Genomic DNA, 23,106 nt, shown 5'->3' with positions numbered 1-23,106 from the left:
TATTAATCGTTGTGTTCGTGTTTTGGTTAGGCCGTTATATAATTCTCTGTAAGAGGCTGTCAACAACTTCAGTTCACGTTGAAACTTGCCAGCGCGTTCCTGATTAGGGACATGTTTGACAAAATGATTACCTAATTTTCTGGCCAGTTCCAGACCTTCTTTATTAAATCTGCATTTAGAACAGAATCATTTTCTTCACTATCACTACGCTCTGTGGGATAAGGAGTCCCAAGGACAACCTCTAATATTTCATCTTCGCTTAGGGCTTTGTCGGTTAACAATTCATCAATATCTTCAAACGATAGATCATCGAATCCTTCTCCACCAATTTTGTGTGCCATTGTAATGATGTTGGGAAATTCGGTCGTATTAGGGATGATGGGATCTTTGCTTTTTACACATTGTGGCCAAACCGCTTTCCAACACGCATTTAAAGTTGCTGGTTTTAATTCAGTTAACGCTAATCCAACTTGATTGACACAATCCATAATTGAGAATTTCTCCACACATTAATGACTGTTAGTGTTTCATCATTCAGTTTGTCCAAAACGTGTTGGAATGTTCGTTTTACGTAGTATGTTTTAATTGTCGCAATTATACCTTAGTCTAGCGGTTGTATCAAAGATGTAGTATTAGGTGGCAGAAATAATATTTGTATGTTTGGGTGTTCCAAGACAGGATGGCTGGGTGCATTGTCAAGAAATCAGAAGAACTTTAAATTCGAGACCTTTCAAATTCATATAACATCTGACTTCTGGGACGAAACATTTGTTGAACCATTCTGTAAAGATAACAGTTGTCACCCAGGCCTTCTTGTTTGACATCCAGTGAACAGGCAGTTTATTGATATCTACACCTTTCATTGAACGTGGGTTTAGGGCTCGATTTACCAGCGGTGGTTTCAACATACGATCTCCTGAAGCGTTGGAGGAAAATAACAAGGTCACACGATCCTTAGCTACCTTAAAACCACCAGCAGTTTTCTGCGATTTGGCTACATACGTTCTGTTCGGCATTCGTTTCCAGAAGAAACCAGTTTCATCTGCATTCCACACTTGATCAGGAGTGTATCCTCCATCTTCAATAATTTTTGCAAGTTCCTGCGGGAATACTTTAGTGGCCGGTTCATCTGAAGATGCAGTTTCACCTTTAATTTTTATATTAGGAAGAGCATTCCTTTTAAGAAACCCTATCATCCAACCTGTACTCGCAGAAAATTCATACTTTCTGTTTTTTGTTTGAGATGAAGTGCTTGGCTTCTTTTCTTTAATCTGTCTGTAAATTCTTAGTGCTGTTTGCTTGATGGCATTTCCATCTACTGGTACTCTTTTTTGTGACTGATCTTCTTCTATCCATATTACCAGAGCCTTTTCCATTTTTTCCTTGACAATATCTCTTATATATGATGATGAATTAACACTTACTTTTGTTCCAGAACATACCGACTTCCTAATCGCAGCTTCATTTTTCTTAATAGTTCTTACGGTAGCTTCATGTACACCAAAATGCTTTCCTACAGACGTAGCCCCTTGTCCAGTTGCAAGACGATCTTAAATTTGAATAATTTTAAGTTCCAAAGAACTCGCTTTCCTTTTCATTTTGGTAATAGGCGAATTATTCGACATTATATAAGGGCTACCGAAAAATATCTCAGTTATAGTTAATAAAAAAGTATGAAAAATTTGTAAACTTACAATTTATTGACTATAGGCAAAATTAATAAATTTATATGTGCACAAATTTCACTAAAGATTCTTTCACTTTGAAATAGAGCTTACTACTAAATGTCTTTCGAAGATACAATGCACGAATACCATAGATGTGCACCAAATTCAATAAAAACGTTGATGATTCATAGATACCTAGACGTACACATTGGTAAACAAAAGCACGCATTTCAAAACGCACACACTAGCTAATCCATCACACTAATAAATAGCTGATAATCACACTAATCTATTGGTGCGTGTAATATAGAAATGATACTAATATGCCACAAATAAAAAAAAATTATTCTTAGAATTTAGGCAAAAAAAATTTATAGAAATCGTGTTAAATCAAAATGACTCGAGTAAAAAGAGACTGAAATATTTATTTTGAATTCGTGTTAAATCAAATTCGTGTAAAAAAGGTTTGTGCAAAAACAGAATTAGGTGTAGTTGCTCTTGACATCTCAAAGGCTTTTGATTGTGTCTGGCGTAAAGGTCTTCTAAACAAGCTTCCATCTTATGGTTTGTCAACTGTTTTTTGTAATTGGTTATCCAGTTTTCTCTCTGATCACTCACCGAGGGTGATGGTAGATGGCTCTCTATCTTCTAATTTCTCCACTAATGCTGGTGTCCCCCAAGGTTCAGTTATTTCCCCCACACTTTTCCCTCTTGTACATTAATGACCTTCCATTGATTGGAAATCCTATCCATAGTTTTGCAGATGATAGCACACTGTATTGCACTTTCCATTTTGAGAAACCTGGCCAAGCTCAATCAGCTCCAATTTTTCGAATATTATCTACCAATTCCTTAAATGCTGATCTCCAGGTAATTCTCCAGTGGGGCAAAGACAATTTTGTTGATTTCAATCCTTCTAAAACTCAATCTTGTCTTATATCTTGCAAAAAGGGTTCTTCTGCTCCTAGGTTTATATTTGGTGACACTTCGATTTATAGGCAAGAAGATATATCTCTTTTGTGGATTACCCTGACTTTTAATCTCTCTCTCTCTCTCTCTCTTGGCACAAGCACATTACAAATATTGCTCCCTCTGCATCTAAAAAACTTGGTTTTCTCTTTCGCTCTCTGCGTTACTTTTCTTCCGAACAGCTGTTCACTCTGTACAAATCTCATATCCGCCCTACCATGGAATGTTGTTCCCACATCTGGGGCGGTGCCCCCAAAACCTCTCTCAGGCTTCTTGATTCCATTCAGAAGAGGGCAGTTAGGTTAATTAATGATTCATCTCTAACAGAGTCTCTCCACTCACTGTCTCATAGATGTACTGTTTCTGCTGCATGCCTCTTCTACAGATACTTCCATGGGCACTGTTCTTCTGAATTGGCTTCTATAATTCCCGCTCTCTCTTTCAAAACTGTCCGAACACGTGTCGCCACCAGCCAACATCCATTTACTGTCCAACTCCAAACTCACAGAACCAACTTTTCATCTTCCTCGTTTATTCATTCAACTGCTGTTTTCTGGAACAATCTTCCTTCTTATCTATTTCCTGAAAATTACAGTCTACAGAAGTTCAAGTCCAATGTCAACAATTATCTTCTTTCATCTTCTCAACCTCTAACCCAAGCACGGTACTAAGTACTATATGTTCTAATACCTTTCGTGTTTTGGGATTTTCATAAAAAAAAAAAAAAAAAAAAAAAGTATTCAATTAAATTGGTCAGACAAGACCTCCCCTTAAGAAAACCATGCTGTGTCTGAACTATTACTGCAGTCTTGTCCACGTGATCTGCAAAACTTCTTTTATCAATGATTCCATTATTTTCCCTGGAAGAGAAATTCACAGGTTTATAATTATTTGGTCTATAAATTATTGGGCCTAAATTAACAGGTGTATAATTATTTGTATCATCCTTTGAACCCCCTTTGTGAATATAGGATACAATTGCACATCTTCTTCCACAACAAATGATGGAAGTCTGTCCACTAATCAACTACCTGCTGGCTAAAGGCAAACGTCCGCACATCTATCCTAACTACAATTGTCTTTCCTCAATTTGAATTTATGCTCTCTCAGGTGATTATTGTGAACAAGAGGAAGAATCCCATCAGCATTGAGCATGCTCAAATAATTAAAAGGTTTATACACCTCAATCAGATAACCTTGCGGGTGGCTAGTCTCCTAGTCTCCAAACACTATAATCTGCAAAACTGAAGCCGTTCTTTGTAAGAGCAACCCTCTGTTCCATTCACTAATCTTGTTGCCCTTTTCTGTACTAGTTCCAACAACTCTACACCCTTCTTAAAATAAGGCCTTTAGACCTGTATACAGTATTCAAGTTGTAGCCCGACCACTGAATTATAAAGGGGATAATCACCTCCTTTCCCTACTAGAAAAATTCCTGTATATCACTGACAAGACACCATGAGTTACTCTTGCAAATCGTCTGCACTGCTCAGAAAACATCATATCTGCTTGCAGAATTACCCGAAAAATCCCTTTCATTCTCTACCACTGTCATTGTAGTACTACAGACTTAAGGGGTTACTGTTTCCCCTATGTATTAATTTACATTTGTCACTGTTAAACTTCATTTGCCACCTCTCAGCCCATCTGCTCAACTTTTCTAGATCCTGTTGCAGCAGCGTACTGTCATTAGTATTATTAACAACCCTGCCGACCATTGTATCATCTGCAAACTTGGACATTAAGCCTGATATACCATCTTCAATATCACTTATAAATACAGAAAACAACAATGGACTCAACAATGAACCGTGAGGGACTGCACTAATAACATTAGTCCACGAAGAGCAGTGTCCATTGATTAACACTCTGTCTTCTCCCACTCAACCATCCTTTTATCCATAGCAGCAATTTGCCTCCAATGCCGCACTGACCCAATTTGTACAGCAGTCTTCCAAAGATCCAAATATATAATAACGGAGTTATTCCCTGCATCCAATTACTTCGTGACCACATCATAGTATCCATTCAAATTGGTCAGACAAGACTTCCCCTTAATGAAACCATGCTGTGTGTGAGCTATAACTGAAGTCTTGTCTAGATGATCCTGCAGTGCTTCTTTAACCAGTGCCTCCCTTAATTTTCGTGGAACAGAAGTTAAACTAACAGGTCTATAATTACCTGTGTCACCCTCTGATCCTCCTTTGTGAATTGGGGTCATAGTTGTACATCTCCAGTCCATGAGTATCTCCCCTGAGTCCAAGGAAGCTCTCATAATTACGGCTAAAGGTTTGCTTACTTCCTTTGCTGCCTCCTTTAATAAAACTGGATAGATCCCATTCACCCTAGGTGCCTTTCTCATGTTTATCTTCAACAATTTCTCCTCCACTTTCCTCTCAGTTATTACAAAATCATCTAGCTCGCTGCTTTTTTGTTATTTGGTTTTTAGGAGCATTAGCAACTAAGGCCATACTGCTCCGGGGATATACGGTGGTTATTCTCTGACCTTTCCCCATCCTCCGTATTTGGTGGTCACGGGCTTGAACCCCGGTCTAATCAAGAAGCGTGTGCTATGCACTGCTGCTTCTGCCCACCTGGCTAGCAAGGCGGCCAAGATCACTGCCAGAGTTTAGTTCACCTCTGGCATTCCCCTCCCTGAATAACTCCTCATGTGTGAATGTAGAAGCAAAATACTCATTTAGTTTGTTAGCCACCTGAGTAGGATCATCAACAGTTGAACCACTGATATCCAGTGGACCAATCTGATTCATCCCCTTCCTTCTACAGTTTACATAGCCAAAGAACTCCTTGCTATTTTTCTTTGCATCCTATGCCAAAGATTTCTCATAATCTGCCTTTGCCTGCCTAACCTCCTTTGTGACTTGGTTACAGACCACCTTATATCTATTATAGGCTTCCATGTCACCCATTAATTTATATGTATCCCATGCATTTTTCTTCTCTGCAACAAGTCCATTGGTTCATCTGACATACATTTAGGCCTAAACCTTGAACAATATTTCTTAGTTGGTATGTAAAGCCTAGTAGCTTCCAAGATTAATTCTTTGAATGCCTCCCATTTTGAATTTGCTGTTGGCAACATCATCAGTTTGTCCCACTGTATAGAATTTAAATACTGTCTGAGACCTTGGTAGCCGCCTTTACGAAAGTAAAAAGCCTTCCCTTTATCCTTGATGGTAGTAAACCCCACTTCAGCACACTGTGATCAGTGCCACTTAGTGGTTCCTTTATCTGCAGATTCTTAATGCATGAAGAATCACTACTGATAATCAGATCAAGAGTATTACTCCCTCTAGTTGCCTCCCGAATATGCTGATGTAGAAAAGAATCATCCAATAAATTCACAAAAGCCTTGCTAGTGTGTGAGTGACCAACCCACAAATTCTAGTCAATATCCAGGAAATTAAAATCCACGATTATAAGACTCTCTGATTTACTTACCCACTCTATTTCCCTGTACAGTTTTTATTATACTTATCAGAGTCATTAGGTACATAACACACTCCTGCTCTCAATTTTGATTCAGGGATTTAATTTAAGCCTTCAGGGACTTCAATTTTGAAGTCCCTGAAGGCTTCCCATTTAGAATTCAGCATTGTTAATATCATCAGTTCATCCCACAGTATAGAATTTAAAAACTGTCTGAAACCACTGTAGTCACCTTTACGAAAACAAAAACCCTTCCCTTTACCCTTGATGGTAGCTACATCTTTAAATAAATCCTACATCAGTACACTGTGATCACTGTCACCTAGTGGTTCCTTTAACTGCAAATTCTTAATGCATGAATAATCACTGCTGATAATCAGATCAAAGGTATTACTCCCTCTGTTTGCCCTTCAAACATGTTGCTGTAGGAAAAAATCCTCCAATAAAATCCACCAAAGTCTTGCTAGCGTGCAAGTGACCAACCCTCAAGTTCCAGTCAATATCTGGGAAGTTAAAATATAAGACATTCTGATTTATTAGCCACTCTATTTCTCTGCACAATTGTTCATTCTACTCTACAGTCATTATGCCTATAACACATTCCTACTCTCATTTACATGTTCCTAGGGTTTATGTGACACCAAACTGACTCAACATTGCACTGTCCCCAATGTCCACTGGGTGCACTTATGTGTTTCTTAACTAAAAGCATAACTCCTCCTCCTCCTTTCCTACCCTGTCTATCCTTTCTGTACACACTGTACTCCCCAAATTGCAATTCTGCACTGCTTATGTCTGTGTGACTCTTTCTCTGATATCCCAACAATATCTGCCTTTGATGCCTTGATCAGCACTTGAAATTCATCAAATTTATTTACTATACTTCTAGCACTGGTGTTCATGCAAGTATAGATGCACCTGTTCTTACTCTTAGTTATCCTAACACAGCCCATGTATTGACTTGTTCTATGTCGACTCCAAGCAGTTCTTGAAATCCTGAGCAACTTGCTCTCTAGGCTGCTGCTCATTCTAGTGGAAGCAGTGCAAGACTCACCCTTGCATCTGCCTGTGTCTACTGTTGATCTTCTAGTTTGTGAATCCCCCAAGCTAGCAGTTTTCTGACCCACCTAACACTGTCTCAATGGCATCAGCAAATATCCTTGCAACCTTGTATTTAAGTGTACCCATCCCTGTAGAAGCAGTCTCTACTGTTAGCAATCATAGACCACACTGAGAAAAATTCTATCCCATGAGCCTTGCACAATTTCTCCAGGGCTGAATTGATTGACAAGGATCTCATCATATATTCCCTCCTATTATGTCTGGGCAGAATTGCAGATTCTTTCAAATTTAATTCTATCTCGGGACTTTTTTCTAGCATTGACCTGTACTTGTTAAGTAAATCTGCAGATTTCTTTCTCTTAAGGCCAATACTCTTAGTGCTAATGTGTACAACAATATCACCTTTTGTGCCCTTAAATGATGTTATCTGCCCTACAACATCATCAACTTTCGCCCCTGGTAGACATGCCCTTGTCCTGTTCCACCTATTCTTTTTTGCACAATATATTCCCTGTCTTCCTGACAATAGAGTCCCTACAACAACTACTTCCTGTGGGACCAGCACTTTCTGCCTTGGAAATTGCCGCTGTGTTGCCTGAATGACAGTAGTGAGCTCCCGTGTTCAGTTAGGCAGGTGAGAGCTTGATGGGCCTCTTATATTAATTTCTTCGAGGGAATATACCCTACACCTCAAACTCTCATAGACACCCATCAGAACATTGAGTTGATGCCTAATTTATTCATACTCTCTGCACCTAGCACACACACAAAGACATGCTCCCTGGCTAGATCATGTCTCGTTCTAGATAGGTCACAAACATTTCTCATTTTGCACATTTTTTTAGACTGTGATGCATTGGAGAATTGCTCCTTTGGCTCTCCCCTGAGCCAAAGTACTCCTGCTACTTTGTGCACATTGCTTTGCTGCCCTAATCTGGATCATGAGTCCCTTTAAGCACAAATCAATTAATAATGAAATTGAATAAGATTAAGAAATTTTACCGATTAACTGATAATACTTTACTAAGCTAATAGATTTCTAAGACACTGCTACATATTATGCTATCTAGTTTTGTGTTAAACCTTAAGCTATCTAGTTTTAAGTTAAACCTTAAGCTATCAAGTTTGGGACATATGTATTCTGTATCGTATAATAATGGCGGCAAGTTACGAAAGGTAAAATCTACAGACATTATCATCATTGTCGTCATCATCAGCCATTTTCAATCCACTGCAGGATGAAGGCCTCTCCAGCAACTTTCCAGTTCCTTCTGTTTTGTGCAATGGTCATCCATTTACTACCTATAAACTCATGAATTTCATCTGTCCATCTCCGTTGTTGTCTTCCAGGTTTTCTCTTGGCTCCTCTTGGGTACCATTCTGTTATTTTCTTAGTCCATCTGTCCTCATGTCTTCGAGTTATGTGTCCTGCCCAAGACCATTTTAGTTCTTTATTTTTGATATGAATGTCCTTTACTTGAGTTTGCTGCCTAATCCATGTTTTTCTCTTCTTATCTAACAGTCTTATTCCCAATATAATTCGTTCCATTCTTCGCTGTGTAGTTCTCAGCTTCTCTTCCATTCTTTTGGTGAGTGCCCAAGTTTCACTTCCATAAGTCATGGTAGGGAGTATACATTGGTTCATTATTTTACGTTTCACACAAATTGGGATATTGCTCCTCAGTATGTGACTATATTTCCTGAATGCTAATCATCCAAAATTTATTCTTCTCTTGACTTCCAGCCATTTATCATTATTACAGCTAATGACTTGTCCCAGATAAGTATATGACTGCACCTTTTCAATCACTGCTTCTTCAATATCTTTTTCTTTGGCATACTTGTTCATCCTTACTTTTGTTTTAGCTATATTCATCTTTAGTCCAAAATCCTTACTAAATCTGCATAACTGATTCAGATTTTCCCCTAATTCTTTGGGATCGTGGCTTATGACTACAGTGTCATCTGCAAATCATAAATGGTTTAGGTACTCTCCGTTCACATTGACTCCTTTCTGCGACCAGTCTAATCTTCTGAAAGCTTCCTCAAGGGCAGCAGTAAACAGCTTCGGAGATATTGTGTCTCTTGTCGAACTCCTTTCTCAATTTTAAATTTACTACTGTCTTTGTCTAGTCTAATAAAAGTCTCATATATTTTCTTCAAAATCATAATATATGGGGTATCTATGCCTTGTCTTTCCAGTGCCCGAAACATTGCTGTATGTTGTATGGAGTCAAATGCCTTTTCATAATCCACAAATGCCAGGCATAAAGGTGTTTTATATTCATTTGCTTTCTCCATTAGCTGTGACATTACATGAAGGTGATCCATAGTTGAGAATCCTGTCCTAAAGTCAGCTTGTTCTTCCGGTTGATTTTCATCAAGTGTTCTTTCTAATCTGTTAGAAATGACCTTTGTGAACAACTTGTAGATGTGGGATAACAAGCTAATTGGTCTATAATTTCCAATTTCTGATTTATCTCCTTTCTTATGCAGCAAAACTATGATTGCATTATTCCACCCCCTAGGCGCCACACCTTTTCTAATGCATTTTGTGAAAAGTCTTGCCAGTTTTTGTGTCCTGTCTCTTCCTCCCAATTTTAACAACTCTACAGTAACTTCATCTTCCCCCGGGGCTTTCTGATTCTTCATTTTTTTCAATGCATGTTCTACCTCATCAGGAAGGATATCAGGTACGTTGTATGTGTTACTAATTTGCGATCCATCTTTCTCACTGCTGGCATCATTCCCTTGCTCCTTGTATAACTCTTTATAGTAGTCTGCTATTGGAATTATGCCTTCTCTGCTATTTATAAATACACCATCGCTATTCTTCAGTTTCAGTATCATTTGTCTTTCTGTATTACTGCTCATGGCTGCTGATTTAAATCGTTTGTTTTCCCTTAATGCTTGTTCTACTTTTCTTGTGTTAAATTTTCTTGTGTTCTCTCTGAGTCTCTTTCTAATGGCTTTGCATAACTCAGTATATTCAATTTTCTCCCTGTTAGTGTTTTTCTTGCTCTTCATTTGTCGCCTTTGGTTCATCATAACAAGTGTTCTTGTTGTGATGAACCAAAGGAATGTCAGTAATCTATGGACACTAAGTATTAACTTTCAAAATCACTATCTAAATTCAAAATAAACCACAGATCATGACTAGAACTATAAAGCTACTTCTAGAAAATAAATTAATGTAAAAATTAAGTCAATAAAACGGCTAAATATTTATGAAAAACAGCGTTTGCTGGAGCTGAAAAATATCTTGTTCAATTTGTGGATAACCCCGTACATACATTTGATTTTATGAACATCCTGTGTCTTGATTTACATGACATAATGGCTTGAAAATCTGTTCTGTGGTAATGAATGGCAACTGCATGTAGGTGAAAGCTTTCTCTTACTGTGATTATTGTTTTTAATAAACACTCTTTACTTTTATTTTTTATTATATTTATGTAATTACAGCTGATATATAAAATATTCTGTTAGTCATTATCATTGTTACATGAAATAAGATTAAACGAAGTATGAAAATTTTTAATGTTCTTCCAAAAAAGTTTTGCATTCTTCTTATTAATAATATGAATAAAAAATACATGATTTGAATTTTGCAAAAGCAGGGCATTTCTTCTGCCTTTTGCAAAGTTCTGGTCGGAATTTGGTATTAGTGTAGTTATAAAATTTTACTACTGATATTAAATATCACATTACTTGAGCAGGTTTAATTTGAAGCTAGGAAGCTTTGGGCACTTTGTTTTTTTTGGTATTGTCAAAGATTACATATACTAAGATACAGATAAATTTCCTACAAACAGCAAAAATTTCCAATGGTTATATCCATGTGAACAGGAAAATTAAAAACAAGTAGCCCCTTAGTCATTTAGCTTACTCATAGCTGAACTCATTTTTTTTTTTTTACTTGTAGGATAAAATTGATAATCTGATTACTCATCAGCTTTACCTGGCCACATACAGTCCATACTTTTGATTCAGTACTATTCTTTATCATCAGTAATCATAGCGTCTGGAAGAATTATAGTATTCTAGTCTCTCACCAAGGCCTGAGAAACCACAGACCATGTGAGGACCACATGGTCTGTATTTTTTTCAAGTTACTTTGTGATTTCATTATGAAATCAATAAACAAGCTTAATTATGTGATAAATGTGATACATATTGGGTTCTATATTGACTGTTAACTCTCTGTTGGGTAAACCAAAATCATGCAGCCATGTGGTTGTCTTTAATTCACCCATCAGTTTTGGAGGAGGGAGAGGAAAGGGTAAGGTATAGTTTTAAATGAGTAACTTTAAAATGTTAATCTTAATTCTGACAGTATATTGTATAATAACATTAAAAAATATCATAAGAAACAAGAGATGTTATCAAAAAAAAAAAAAAAATTTTTTTTTTTAAATCCAAAACAACTATATAGGCAAAAATTGGCACTGTGAGTGGCTATAAAAATGAGGAAAACAAAATTATGGAAACTTTCGACAGCAACAGTGTTTTTGACATACATGGTTCCATGAAGAATTTTTCATGGCTAACTTTTTGAATTAAAATAATTAATGATGGAGATCAAAAGTGAATACTATTATAGAGGAATACTAAAATTCACACTTGTGGCAGTGATGATGATTGATGATAATAATAATCATCATCATCATACTTTTATTGTTTTTTTTTTTTTTTTTGTGTCTGAAATACACTAGTGTGCCAACCAGATGGTTAATGAAGGAAAAAAAATATTAACATACTAAGCAGAGATGTAATTTATGCTAGCTAGACAGTGCATTAATTATGACAGAAAGTCATTAAGGCAAATTTATTTAGATTTGCACTTTGTAATGAATAAACAATTATAATCTGATTATAAAGTCTTAATGCAATTACTTACGCAGGATATTCTGGTACTGTTTCTTTGTATGGAGGAACATCCTTTACATAATTATTATAGAACCATTTCACTTTAAAATGGAGATTCATATAGGCAGAACTCTTACACAGTCTATGCTGCTCATGCTCTGCAATAATAATAGAATTAATTTCAAGGACAGTAATTGTGTTCCTATATGCAAGAGAGAATACAAAATTTATGACATATTACTTATTTTTTCCTATGTGATAAATAAACTGTAAAGAAATCTGAAGTTCTGTGCAAAGTTGTGAATCTAATCTTAAAACTGTGGTGCCAAAATGAACAGAACATTAAATAAACAAGACAGCAGGGTAGAACAAAATGTAATAACAATTTGATGTTTTTTAAATAAATTTTAATTTTTCAAAAATAAATCAGATTATATAACATTAGCATTAGTAGAGGCATACGATGCAAGCTTATGCAGCATCAGCCAAAAAAAAAAAAAACACACCACTCCCATTTCACCCCTCCGTTCATTCCAAATACCTGTCCAGCTCAGCCTTAAAATTATTTAAGATATCAACTTCCACAACAAAAGATGGAAGTCTGTTCCACCACACCAATCAACTACCCGCTGGCTAAAGGCAAACTTCCGCACATCTATCCTACAACTGTCTTTCCTCAATTTGAATTCATGCCCTCTCACGTGATTATTCTGAGCAAGAGGAAGAATGCCATCAGCATTGAGCATGCTCAAACCATTCAAGGCTTTATACACACCAACCAGACCACCTCACAGGTGCCTAGTCTCCAAACACTGTAATCTGCAAAACTTAAGCCTTTCTTCATAACAGCAGCCCTTTTTTCCATTCACTAATCTTATTGCCCTTCTCTGTACTCGTTCCAACAGCTCTACATCCTTCTTAAAATGAAGCCCCCAGACCTGTATACAGTACTCAAGGTGCGGCCAGGCCATTGCCTTATACAAGTGGATAATCACTCCTTATCCCTGCTAGAAAAATTCCTGTATATCATTGACAAAACACACCATGAGCTACTCTTCCAGACTATCTGCACTCCTCAGAAAACTTCATATCTGCCTGCACAATTACCCCCAGGTCCTTTTCAAATTCTACCACTGTCAGTGTGGTACAACAGAGTTGATACGTTACTGTGGGGTTACTGCTTCCCATATGTAGTACATTACATTTGTAAATGTTAAACTTCATTTGCCACCTCTCAGCGCGTCTGCTCAACTTTTCTAGATCCTATTGCAGCAGCGTACTGTCATTAGTGTCATTAACAACCCAGTCGACCTTTGTATCGTCTGCAAACTTGGACATTAAGCCTGATATACCATCTTCAATGTCATTTATAAATACAGAAAACAACAATGAACTGTGAGGGACTCCACTAATAACATTAGTCCACGAAAAGCTCCAACTATTACCACTCTCTGTCTTCTCCCACTCAACCATCCTTTATCCATAGCAGCAATTTGCCTCCAATGCCACACTGCTCCAATTTGTACAGCAGTCTTCCATGTGCAACAGTATCAAAAGCCTTTCTAAGATCCAAATATATGATATCAAAGTTATTCCCTGCATCCAGTTACTTTGTGACCACATCACAGTATCCAATCAAATTGGTCAGACAAACTTCCCCTTAACAAAACCATGCTGTGTCTGAGCTATAACTGTTATTGTTGTTGTTATTGTTATTTTGGTTTTTAGGAGCATTAGCAAATAAGGCCATATTGCTCCAGGGATATGTGGTGGTCATTTCCTGACCTTTCTGCATCCTCTGTATTCGGTGGTCACGGGCTCGAACCCCGGTCTAATCAAGATGCGTGTGCTACGCACTGCTGCTCCTACCCACCTGGCTATGGAGGCACCCCCGAGCTATAACAGAAGTCTTGTCCGGGTGATCCTGTACACCTCTTTAACCAGTCACTCCATTAATTTCCCTGGAAAAGAAATTAAACTAACAGGTCTATAATTATTTGTGTCGCCTTCTGATCCTCATTTATGAATTGGGGTCACATTTGCACATCTCCATTCCATGGGTATCTCCATTGAGTCCAATTATGGTATGGGTTTGCTTACTTCCTTTGCTCCCTCCTTTAATCTAACTGGATACCATCCATCCATCCTAGGTCCCTTTCTTACGTTTATCTTCAACAATTTCCCCTCCACTTTCCTCTCAGTTATTACAAAATCATCTAGCTCACTGCTAGAGTTTAGGTCACCACTGGCATTCCCCTCCCTGCATAACTCCTCATGTGTGAATGTAGATGCAAAATACTCATTTAGTTTGTTAGCCACCTGAGCAAGATCATAAACAGTTGAACCATCGATATCCAGTGGATCAATCTGATCCACCCCCTTCCTTCTACAGTTTACATAGGTAAAGAACTCTGCTGTTTTTCTTTGCATCCTTTGCCAATGATTTCTTATAATCTGCCTTTGCCTGCCTCACCTCCTTGGTTACAGACCAGCTTGTATCTATCATAGTCTTCCACGTCACCCATTAATTTATATGTATCCCATGCATTTTCCTTCTGTGCCACATGTCTCATTAGTTCATCTGACATTCATTTAGCCCTAAACCTTGAACAATATTTCTTAGTTGGTGTGTAAAGTCTAGTAGCTTCCTGATTAATTCCTTGAATGCTTCCCATTTTGAATTTGCTGTTGGTAACATCATCAGTTGGTCCCACCGTATAGAATTTAAATAGTGTCCCAAGACCTCTTGGGACACTATTTAAATTCAACCCACAAATTACAATCAATATCTGGGAAATTAAAATCCCCATTATAAGACTCTCTGATTTACTGGCTCACTCTATTTCTCTGTACAGTTTTTTATTATACTCATCAGTCATTAGGCCTATAACACACTCCTAGTCTGAATTTTGATTTTCCAGTGCTTATGTCACACCCTACTGACTCCACACTCCGCTGTACAGCAATGTTAACTGCCTGTACCTCCTTGGATTTTATGTGTTTCTTAACTAATAGCATAATCCCTCCTCCTCCCTTCTTATCCACATTGTACTCCTCAAATTCCAGTCCTGCATTCCTTATATGTGTGTGACACCATGCCTCTGAAAATTCATCAAATTTATTTACCAAACTCCTAGCATTGGTGTACACGCAAGTACACATGAACCTGTTTCTATTCTTAGCTACCCTAATACAACCCATGTGTTAACTTGTACCGCAATGACTCCCAGCAGTCTCTGAAATCTCCTGTAGCTTGTTTTCCAGGCTTCTGCTCATTCCAATAGAAGCAGTGCAAGAATCATTTTCACCTTTTCCCACGGATACCGTTAATCTATTAGTCAGTGCACCCCCCAATCTAGCAGTTTTCCGACCCACCCAACACTGCCTCAATAGCAATAGCAAATATTCTTGCAACCTTTCTATTAAATGTATCCCATCCCTGTAGAAGCAGTCTCTCCTGTTAACAAGCATAGACCTTTTATATATATATATATATATATATATATATATATATATATATATATATATATATATATAAAAAAATAAAAATGCTATGTTACTAATGTACTTTTTTAGATCTGAACGAGACGGTCGTGTTCAAAGCCGCTAAGTGGATTTTTCTTATTTATTGATTTGAAATTGTTTTTCTAAAACTTTTGATTTAAATTTAGTAGTATAACATTATTTTGTGATTTTCTGATTAATTTCGTGTATTTATTCTTTACTCGGCCTTGTAATTGCATAAAAGTATCGGTAAGGGTTTCCACGTGTTTCAATTCCGCTACCGTTCGTAAATTTCCCGCCATTGTGATACAATAGCGTTAGTTGAACATCGTTAGCAGTTAAATTGTACGTTTAAATAAATACATATAATGACTTAGATTACAAACGTAATATAATTAATTATATTTAACATAATTAATAACATAACATAATTAATTATAATTATTTAATAAATTAATAGAATCATGACTCAGACCAGAGCAGCAAAGCAAAAGGCTCAAGCTAATGGAAGCGCTGTGGCTCAGAGCAGAACTGAGGGGGGCAGTTGTCCTCTGACTCACAGCCTTATAAAATGCAGTGTTTGCTTGATGTTTGAAGAGCAATCGGGTACGGGACATGATACTGCCATGGGGGATGTCTTTGTGTGTGCGCGATGCAAGGAGTGTATCGATATCAGGCAACAACTCGGCGTTCTTGTGGGCCTATATGAGAGCTTGAAGGACAGGGTGGATGCCCTCGAAGAAACTAAATTGAGGGGCCCATCAAGCACTCAGCTGCCCACATCAACGCCAGAGCTTGCACTTGGGCATCACGTGACACAGAGGCAACCCCCAAGGCAGAATGCGCTGGTCCCGAAGGAACTAGTAGTTGTTGGTGACTCTCTTGTCAGGGAAACGGGGAACATGCTTTGTAAAAAAGATAGGTGGAACAGGACCAGGGTATGTCTGCCAGGGGCAAAGGTTGATGACGTTGTAGAGCGAATATCATCTTTTAAGGGCACAAAAGGTGATATAGTTATACACGTTGGCACTAATAATATTAAGAGTAGGAGACCGGCAGAATTACTTAACAAGTACAGGTCACTGCTGAACAAAAGCCGAGAATTAGGGTTGAATTTGAAAGTGTCTGCAATTCTGCCCAGACACGATAGGAGGGAGTATATGATGAGAGCCTTGTCGATCAATTCGGCCCTGGAAAGATTGTGCAAGGCTCAAGGGGTAGAATTTTTTTCAGCCTGGACTGTACTTGTTAACAGGAGAGATTGCTTCTACAGGGATGGGATACACTTAAATAGAAAGGGTGCAAGAATGTTTGCTGATGCTATCGAGGCAGTGTTAGGTGGGTCGGAAAACTGCTAGCTTGGGGGGAGACAAAGACCAATAGATTGACAGTAGCCACTGGCAGAGGTGAAAGAGATTCTTGCACAGCTTCTATTAGAATGAGCAGAAGCCAGAAAAACACGATGCATGGTATTTCAGAGACTGCTGGGAGCCATTACGGTACAAGTAAACACATGGGTTGTGTTAGGGTAGCTAAGAATAGAAACAGGTGCAGGTATACTTGTGTGTACACCAATGCTAGGAGTTTAGTAAATAAATTTGATGAATTTGAGGTATTGCTCAAAACATCAAAGGCAGATATTGTAGGGATATCAGAGACATGGTGTCACACAGATATAAGGGATGCAGAACTGCAATTTGGGGAGTACAATATCTACAGAAAGGATAGGAAGGGGGGAGGGGTTTATTAGTTAAGAAACACATAAAAACCAAGGAAGTGAAGCCAGTCGACATCGCTGTACAGTGCAGTGTTGAGTCAGTTTGGTGTGACATAAGCATTGGGAGATCAAAATTGAGAGTAGGAGTGTGCTATAGGCCTAATGACTCTGATGAGTATAATAAGGAACTGTACAGGGAAATAGAGTTGGCCAGTAAATCAGAGAGTCTTATAATGGGAGATTTTAATTTCCCAGATATTGACTGGAATTTGGGGGCTGGTTACTCACGCACTAGCAGGGCTTTTGTGGATTTATTGGATGATTGTTTTCTACATCAGCATGTTCGGGAGGCAACTAGAGGGAGTAATACTCTTGATTTGATTATCAGCAGTGATTCTTCATGCATTAAGAATCTGCAGATAAATGAACCACTAGGAGGCAGTGATCACAGTGTGCTGAAGTGGGATTTACTCAAAGAGGTAACTACCATTAGGGGTAAAGGGAAGGGTTATAGCTTCCGTAAAGGCGACTACGATGGACTGAGACAGTATTTAAATTCTATACAGTGGGACCAACTGATGATGTTACCAACAGCAAATTCAAAATGGGAAGCATTCAAAGAACTTATCTTGGAAGCTACTAGGCTTTACATACCAACTAAGAAATATTGTTCAAGGTTTAGGCCAAAATGGATGTCAGATGAACTAATGAGGCATATGGCAGAGAAGAAAAATGCATGGGATACTTACAAATTAACACATGACACAGAAGCCTATGATAGATACAAGTTGATATGCAACCAAGTTACAAAGGAGGTTAGGCAGGCGAAGGCAGATTACGAGAAATCCTTGGCAAGGGATGCAAAGAAAAACAGCAAAGAGTTCTTTACTTATGTAAACTCTAGAAGGAAGGGGATGAATCAGATTGGTCCACTTGATATTGATGGGGTCAACTGTTGATGATCCTGCTCAGGTAGCTTACAAACTCGAGTCTGGGTGCGAGGTTAGCCTGTGCGGCCATTGCTCCTTAAAGCTCTTGAAACACAGAAGTTTTTCCTGATTTATTTTCTGCTTTATTAGTTTAAATTGTCATATTAACTTATTTTCTAGAGTAGCTTTATATTCCTAGTTACGATACTTAGTTTAAAGTTTAACTTAGACAGAGATTTTGTAGATATTACTTAGTATCGGTAACGGTATCAAATCCACGTGTCACAAATTGAACGAGAGGTCTTTTTTTTTTTTTTTTTTTTAACCAAATTTAGTTGATTTATTAACCAATTGTTATATCAAATTATCTTCTATAAGTAGATTATAGACCTAGTTAGGATCCTTAGTTTATTCTAAATTGAGATAGCGAGATTTGGAAGCTAATCAATACGAGTCCGTAGAAATACCGTTCGTGAATTCCCGCCATTTTTACACGATAGCATAAGCTTAGTGTAGTATAGTGCATAATATAATATTGTCAATTAATGAGTAAATCTATTAATCTTGATAAACTTTATTGTCAATTAAATTGTATTTTTAACTCTATATATATATAACGACTTAATCGTAACAAATTATTAATACATAACTATAGTGGTACACGTGATACGGAAGTTGTATAAAGGGAACTCGTAGAAAACACCAGATACTGAAAAAAATATATATATAACATAACTGTTTTGGGATTTAACTTAAGGATTTAATTTTTGTTTTGAATTTTATTGAATTAAATCGGAATCATGACTCTGACCAGAGCAGCAAAGCAAAAGGCTCAAGCTAATGGGAGTGCTGTGGTTTAGGGGAGAACTGAGGGGGGCAGTTGCCCTCTGAATCACAGTCTTTTAAAATGCACTGTTTGCTTGATGTTTGCGGAGCAGTCGGGTACGGGACATGATACTGCCAAGGTGGATGTCTTTGTGTGTGCACGATGTAAGGAGTGCAAGGAAATCAGGCGACAACTCAGCGTTGTTATGGGCCTTTACGAGAGCTTGAAGGACAGGGTGGATGCCCTTGAAGGAAATAAATTGAGGGGCCCATCAAGCTCTCAGCTGCCCACATCAACGCCAGAGCTTGCACTTGGTCATCAGGCAACACAGAGGCAGCCCCCTAGGCAGAATGCGCTGGTCCCACAGGAACTAGTAGTTGTTGGTGACTCTATTGTCAGGGAAACGGGGAACATGCTTTGTAAAAAGGATAGGTGGAATAGGACCAGGGTATGTCTGCCAGCGGTAAAGGTTGATGACGTTGTAGAGCGGATATCATCTTTTAAGGGCACAAAAGGTGATATAGTTGTACACGTTGGCACTAATAATATTAAGAGTAGGAGACCGGCAGAATTACTTAACAAGTACAGGTCACTGTTGAACAAAAGCCGAGAATTAGGGTTGAATTTGAAAGTGTCTGCAATTCTGCCCAGACACGATAGGAGGGAGTATGTGATGAGAGCCTTGTCGATCAATTCGGCCCTGGAGGGATTGTGCAAGGCTCAAGGGGTAGAATTTTTTCCAGCCTGGACTGTACTTGTTAACAGGAGAGATTGCTTCTACAGGGATGGGATACACTTAAATAGAAAGGGTGCAAGAATTTTTGCTGATGCTGTCGAGGTAGTGTTAGGTGGGTCGGAAAACTGCTAGTTGGGGGGGATACAAGGACTAATAGATTAACAGTAGCCACTGGCAGAGGTGGAAGTGATTCTTGCACTGCTTCTATTGAAATGAGCAGAAGCCTGGAAAACAAGATGCAGGATATTTCAGAGACTGCTGGTAGTCATTGCGGTACAAGTAAACACATGGGTTGTGTTAGGGTAGCTAAGAATAGAAACAGGTGCATGTATACCTGCGTGTACACCAATGCTAGGAGTTTGGTAAATAAATTTGATGAATTTGAGGTATTGCTCAAAACATCAAAGGCAGATATTGTTGGGATATCAGAGACGTGGTGTCACACAGATATAAGTAATGCGGAACTGGAATTTGGGGAATACAATGTGTATAGAAAGGATAGACAGGACAGGAGGGGAGGAGGGGTTATGCTATTAATTAAGAAACACATAAAGTCCAAGGAAGTGAAGCCAGTCGACATCGATGGACAGGGCAGTGTAGAGTCAGTCTGGTGTGACATAAGCATAGGGAAATCAAAATTGAGAGTAGGAGTGTGCTATAGGCCTAATGACTCTGATGAGTATAATAAGATATTGTACAGGGAAATAGAGTGGGCCAGTAAATCAGAGAGTCTTATAATGGGGGATTTTAATTTCCCAGATACTGACTGGAATTTGTGGATTGGTCACTCGCACACTAGCGAGGCTTTTGTGGATTTATTGGATGATTGTTTTCTACATCAGCATGTTCGTGAGGCAACAAGAGGGAGCAATACTCTTGATCTGATTATCAGTAGTGATTCTTCATGCATTAAGAATCTGCAGATAAATGAACCACTAGGTGGCAGTGATCACAGTGTGTTGAAGTGGGATTTACTCAAGGAGATAACTACCATCAGAGGTAAAGGGAAGGGTTTTTCTTTTCGTAAAGGCGACTATGATGGTCTGAGACAGTATTTAATTCTATACAGTGGGACCAACTGATGATGTTACCAACAGCAAACTTAAAATGGGAAGCATTCAAGGAACTAATCTTGGAGGCTACCAGGCTTTACCAACTAAGAAATATTGTTCAAGGTTTAGGCCTAAATGGTTGTCAGATGAATTAATGAGACATGTGGCAGAGAAGAAAAATGCATGGGATACATACAAATTAATGGGTGACATGGAAGCCTATTATAGATATATGTTGGTCTGTAACCAAGTCACAAAGGAGATTAGGCAGGCAAAGGCAGACTACGAAAAATCCTTGGCAAAGGATGCAAAGAAAAACAGAAAAGAGTTCTTTACATATTTGAACTCGAGAAGGAAAGGGATGAATCAGATTGGTCCACTGGATATTGATGGTTCAACAGTTGAGGATCCTGCTCAGGTGGCTAACAATCTAAACGAGTATTTTGCATCTACATTCACGCATGAGGAGTTATTCAGGAAGGAGAATGATGTAGGTAAAGTAAACATTGGCAGTGAGCTGGATGATTTTGTAATAACTGAGAGGAAAGTGGAGGAGAGATTGTTGAGGATAAACATAAAAAAGGCACCTGGGGTGGATGGGATCTATCCAGTTATATTAAAGGAGGCAGCAAAGGAAGTATGCAAACCCCTAGCCATAATTATGAGAGCTTCTTTGGACTCAGGGGAGGTACCCACGGGAACAGTGCAAAGTCGCAGGGAGCAAGGTCTGGACTGTAGGGAGGGTGCTCGAGAAGTTTCAGTCCTGTCGTGGTCAAATATTCGGTGCAGGCTTTGGCGCGGTGAGCTGGAGCATTTTCGTGATGGAGGTACCCGGTGTCCATTCTTGACTTTGGCTGCAGGTTCTTCATAGATCAAATGACTTTAGGCAGGCATTGTTCAGTATACCACTTAGCTGTGACTGTCTTCTGCGTGTCCAAAACGACACGTTCCACAATTCCACTCGATTTGAAAAATACAGCTATCATTTTCTTCTTTACAGATCGGGATTTTCTGACAATTACGGGTGTGTCGTCATCATCAAAGACCCAAACTTTGTTTTGAGCCTTGGTCGGCAGATCGTAATAGTACAGCCAAGTCTCGTCACCTGTCACGATGTTGTTCACATACCGAGATTGTCCCTTATCAAACTTTTTTAACATCTCCTGGCACCAAGTCACACGTCGTGTTATCTGCTCTTCAGTCAGTTGATGCGGCACCCAGAGAGAACCAAGTTTCTTCACGTGCAAATGATCTTGCAGAATCGAACGAATTGCTGGTGCATTTAGGCCCAAAGTATCCTCTATCTGTTGGTAGGTCACTCGCCTGTTTTCGTCAAGCATTTTCCTCACAGCAGTAACGTTTTCCTCCGTAACTGACGTTCGTGACCTTCCCGGCCTCTCAGAATCCTCCAGAGTGAAATTTCCCCTTTGGAATTCTCTATACCACCTAAATATCGTTGTACGATGTGGACAATCATCATCTAGTGCAAGAGTCATTTCTTCTAAGCACTGGTCTATGGTTAAACCACGCACGAAATTATACCGCAAAACTGTCCTTATCTCATTTCGTGACCACGATGCCATCGCAAGCACTTTACACTCTCACTACTAATGAATAACTGAGCCCATCGACTTCGCGCGGCGGCTACTATGCACGTATGAACATGTCTCAACAAGCAGCTTCCTGTGATTAATTGTTGCGTCATATTGCAAAACTTTCCTAGTACCCTTTGTATAGCAGTGGGTAAGACAAGGAGGATTTGAATTTGGTTAAAATTCAGATCTTGAGAACCACTCCACACTTTGACTAAAAGTCAGGAAGAAGGCATTGAGTGGCAGGTGCCACTCACTGTTCCCCCCCTGCACCCTGTCTTCTCCTTGGCTGATATGCCTAGGGTGTTTGTTTCCCCCACTTGCTACTGTTTTAAAATCAGGAACTTGTTTTCTGATTTTAAAACAGCGGGATGGAGGGATAAACACCCTACCTAAGCTAAGCATCCCCTCCTCCTACATGCCACATAACAATCAGAAACAAAACATCTTCACAATAATCACCCAATCACTCCATTCTACTACCATGCCCAATGCGCAGAGAGAAAAGTGGTACCCAAATAATAGATTTTAGTCCTGAATGTTTTTAAATATAATACAAATAAATCCATGGAAAAATATATCTAAACTGATCAGGATAAAATAAATCATTAAAAGTCTAAAGCTACTTTACAAAGTACCAAAACTAAACAGATAACTACTGAAATATGGTTGCAGCAGATGTTTGAGTTTCTATTTCACCTCCAAATTTCAGACACCAGCTTTTAAACTATTT

The 23,106-nt window shown here is 38.6% G+C and overlaps 1 protein-coding gene across 1 annotated transcript in view; it reads right to left on the bottom strand.

Annotated features, from left to right (window-relative positions):
• The window catches only part of unc-13 (protein unc13 homolog), a 1,321,962-nt gene that overhangs the window by 296,282 nt on the left and 1,002,574 nt on the right, over positions 1-23,106 (bottom strand). The window contains exon 30 of the mRNA XM_090372343.1: positions 12,049-12,175. Within this exon, the coding sequence (XP_090228469.1) occupies positions 12,049-12,175 (127 nt within the window). The remainder of the gene's footprint in view (positions 1-12,048; positions 12,176-23,106) is intronic.

The sequence above is a fragment of the Mastigoproctus giganteus genome, chromosome 4, assembly GCF_048544385.1.
Source record: "Mastigoproctus giganteus isolate SK-2022 chromosome 4, ASM4854438v1, whole genome shotgun sequence".
NCBI lineage: Eukaryota > Metazoa > Arthropoda > Arachnida > Uropygi > Thelyphonidae > Mastigoproctus > Mastigoproctus giganteus.
This window is presented reverse-complemented; position numbering and strand designations above follow the sequence as displayed.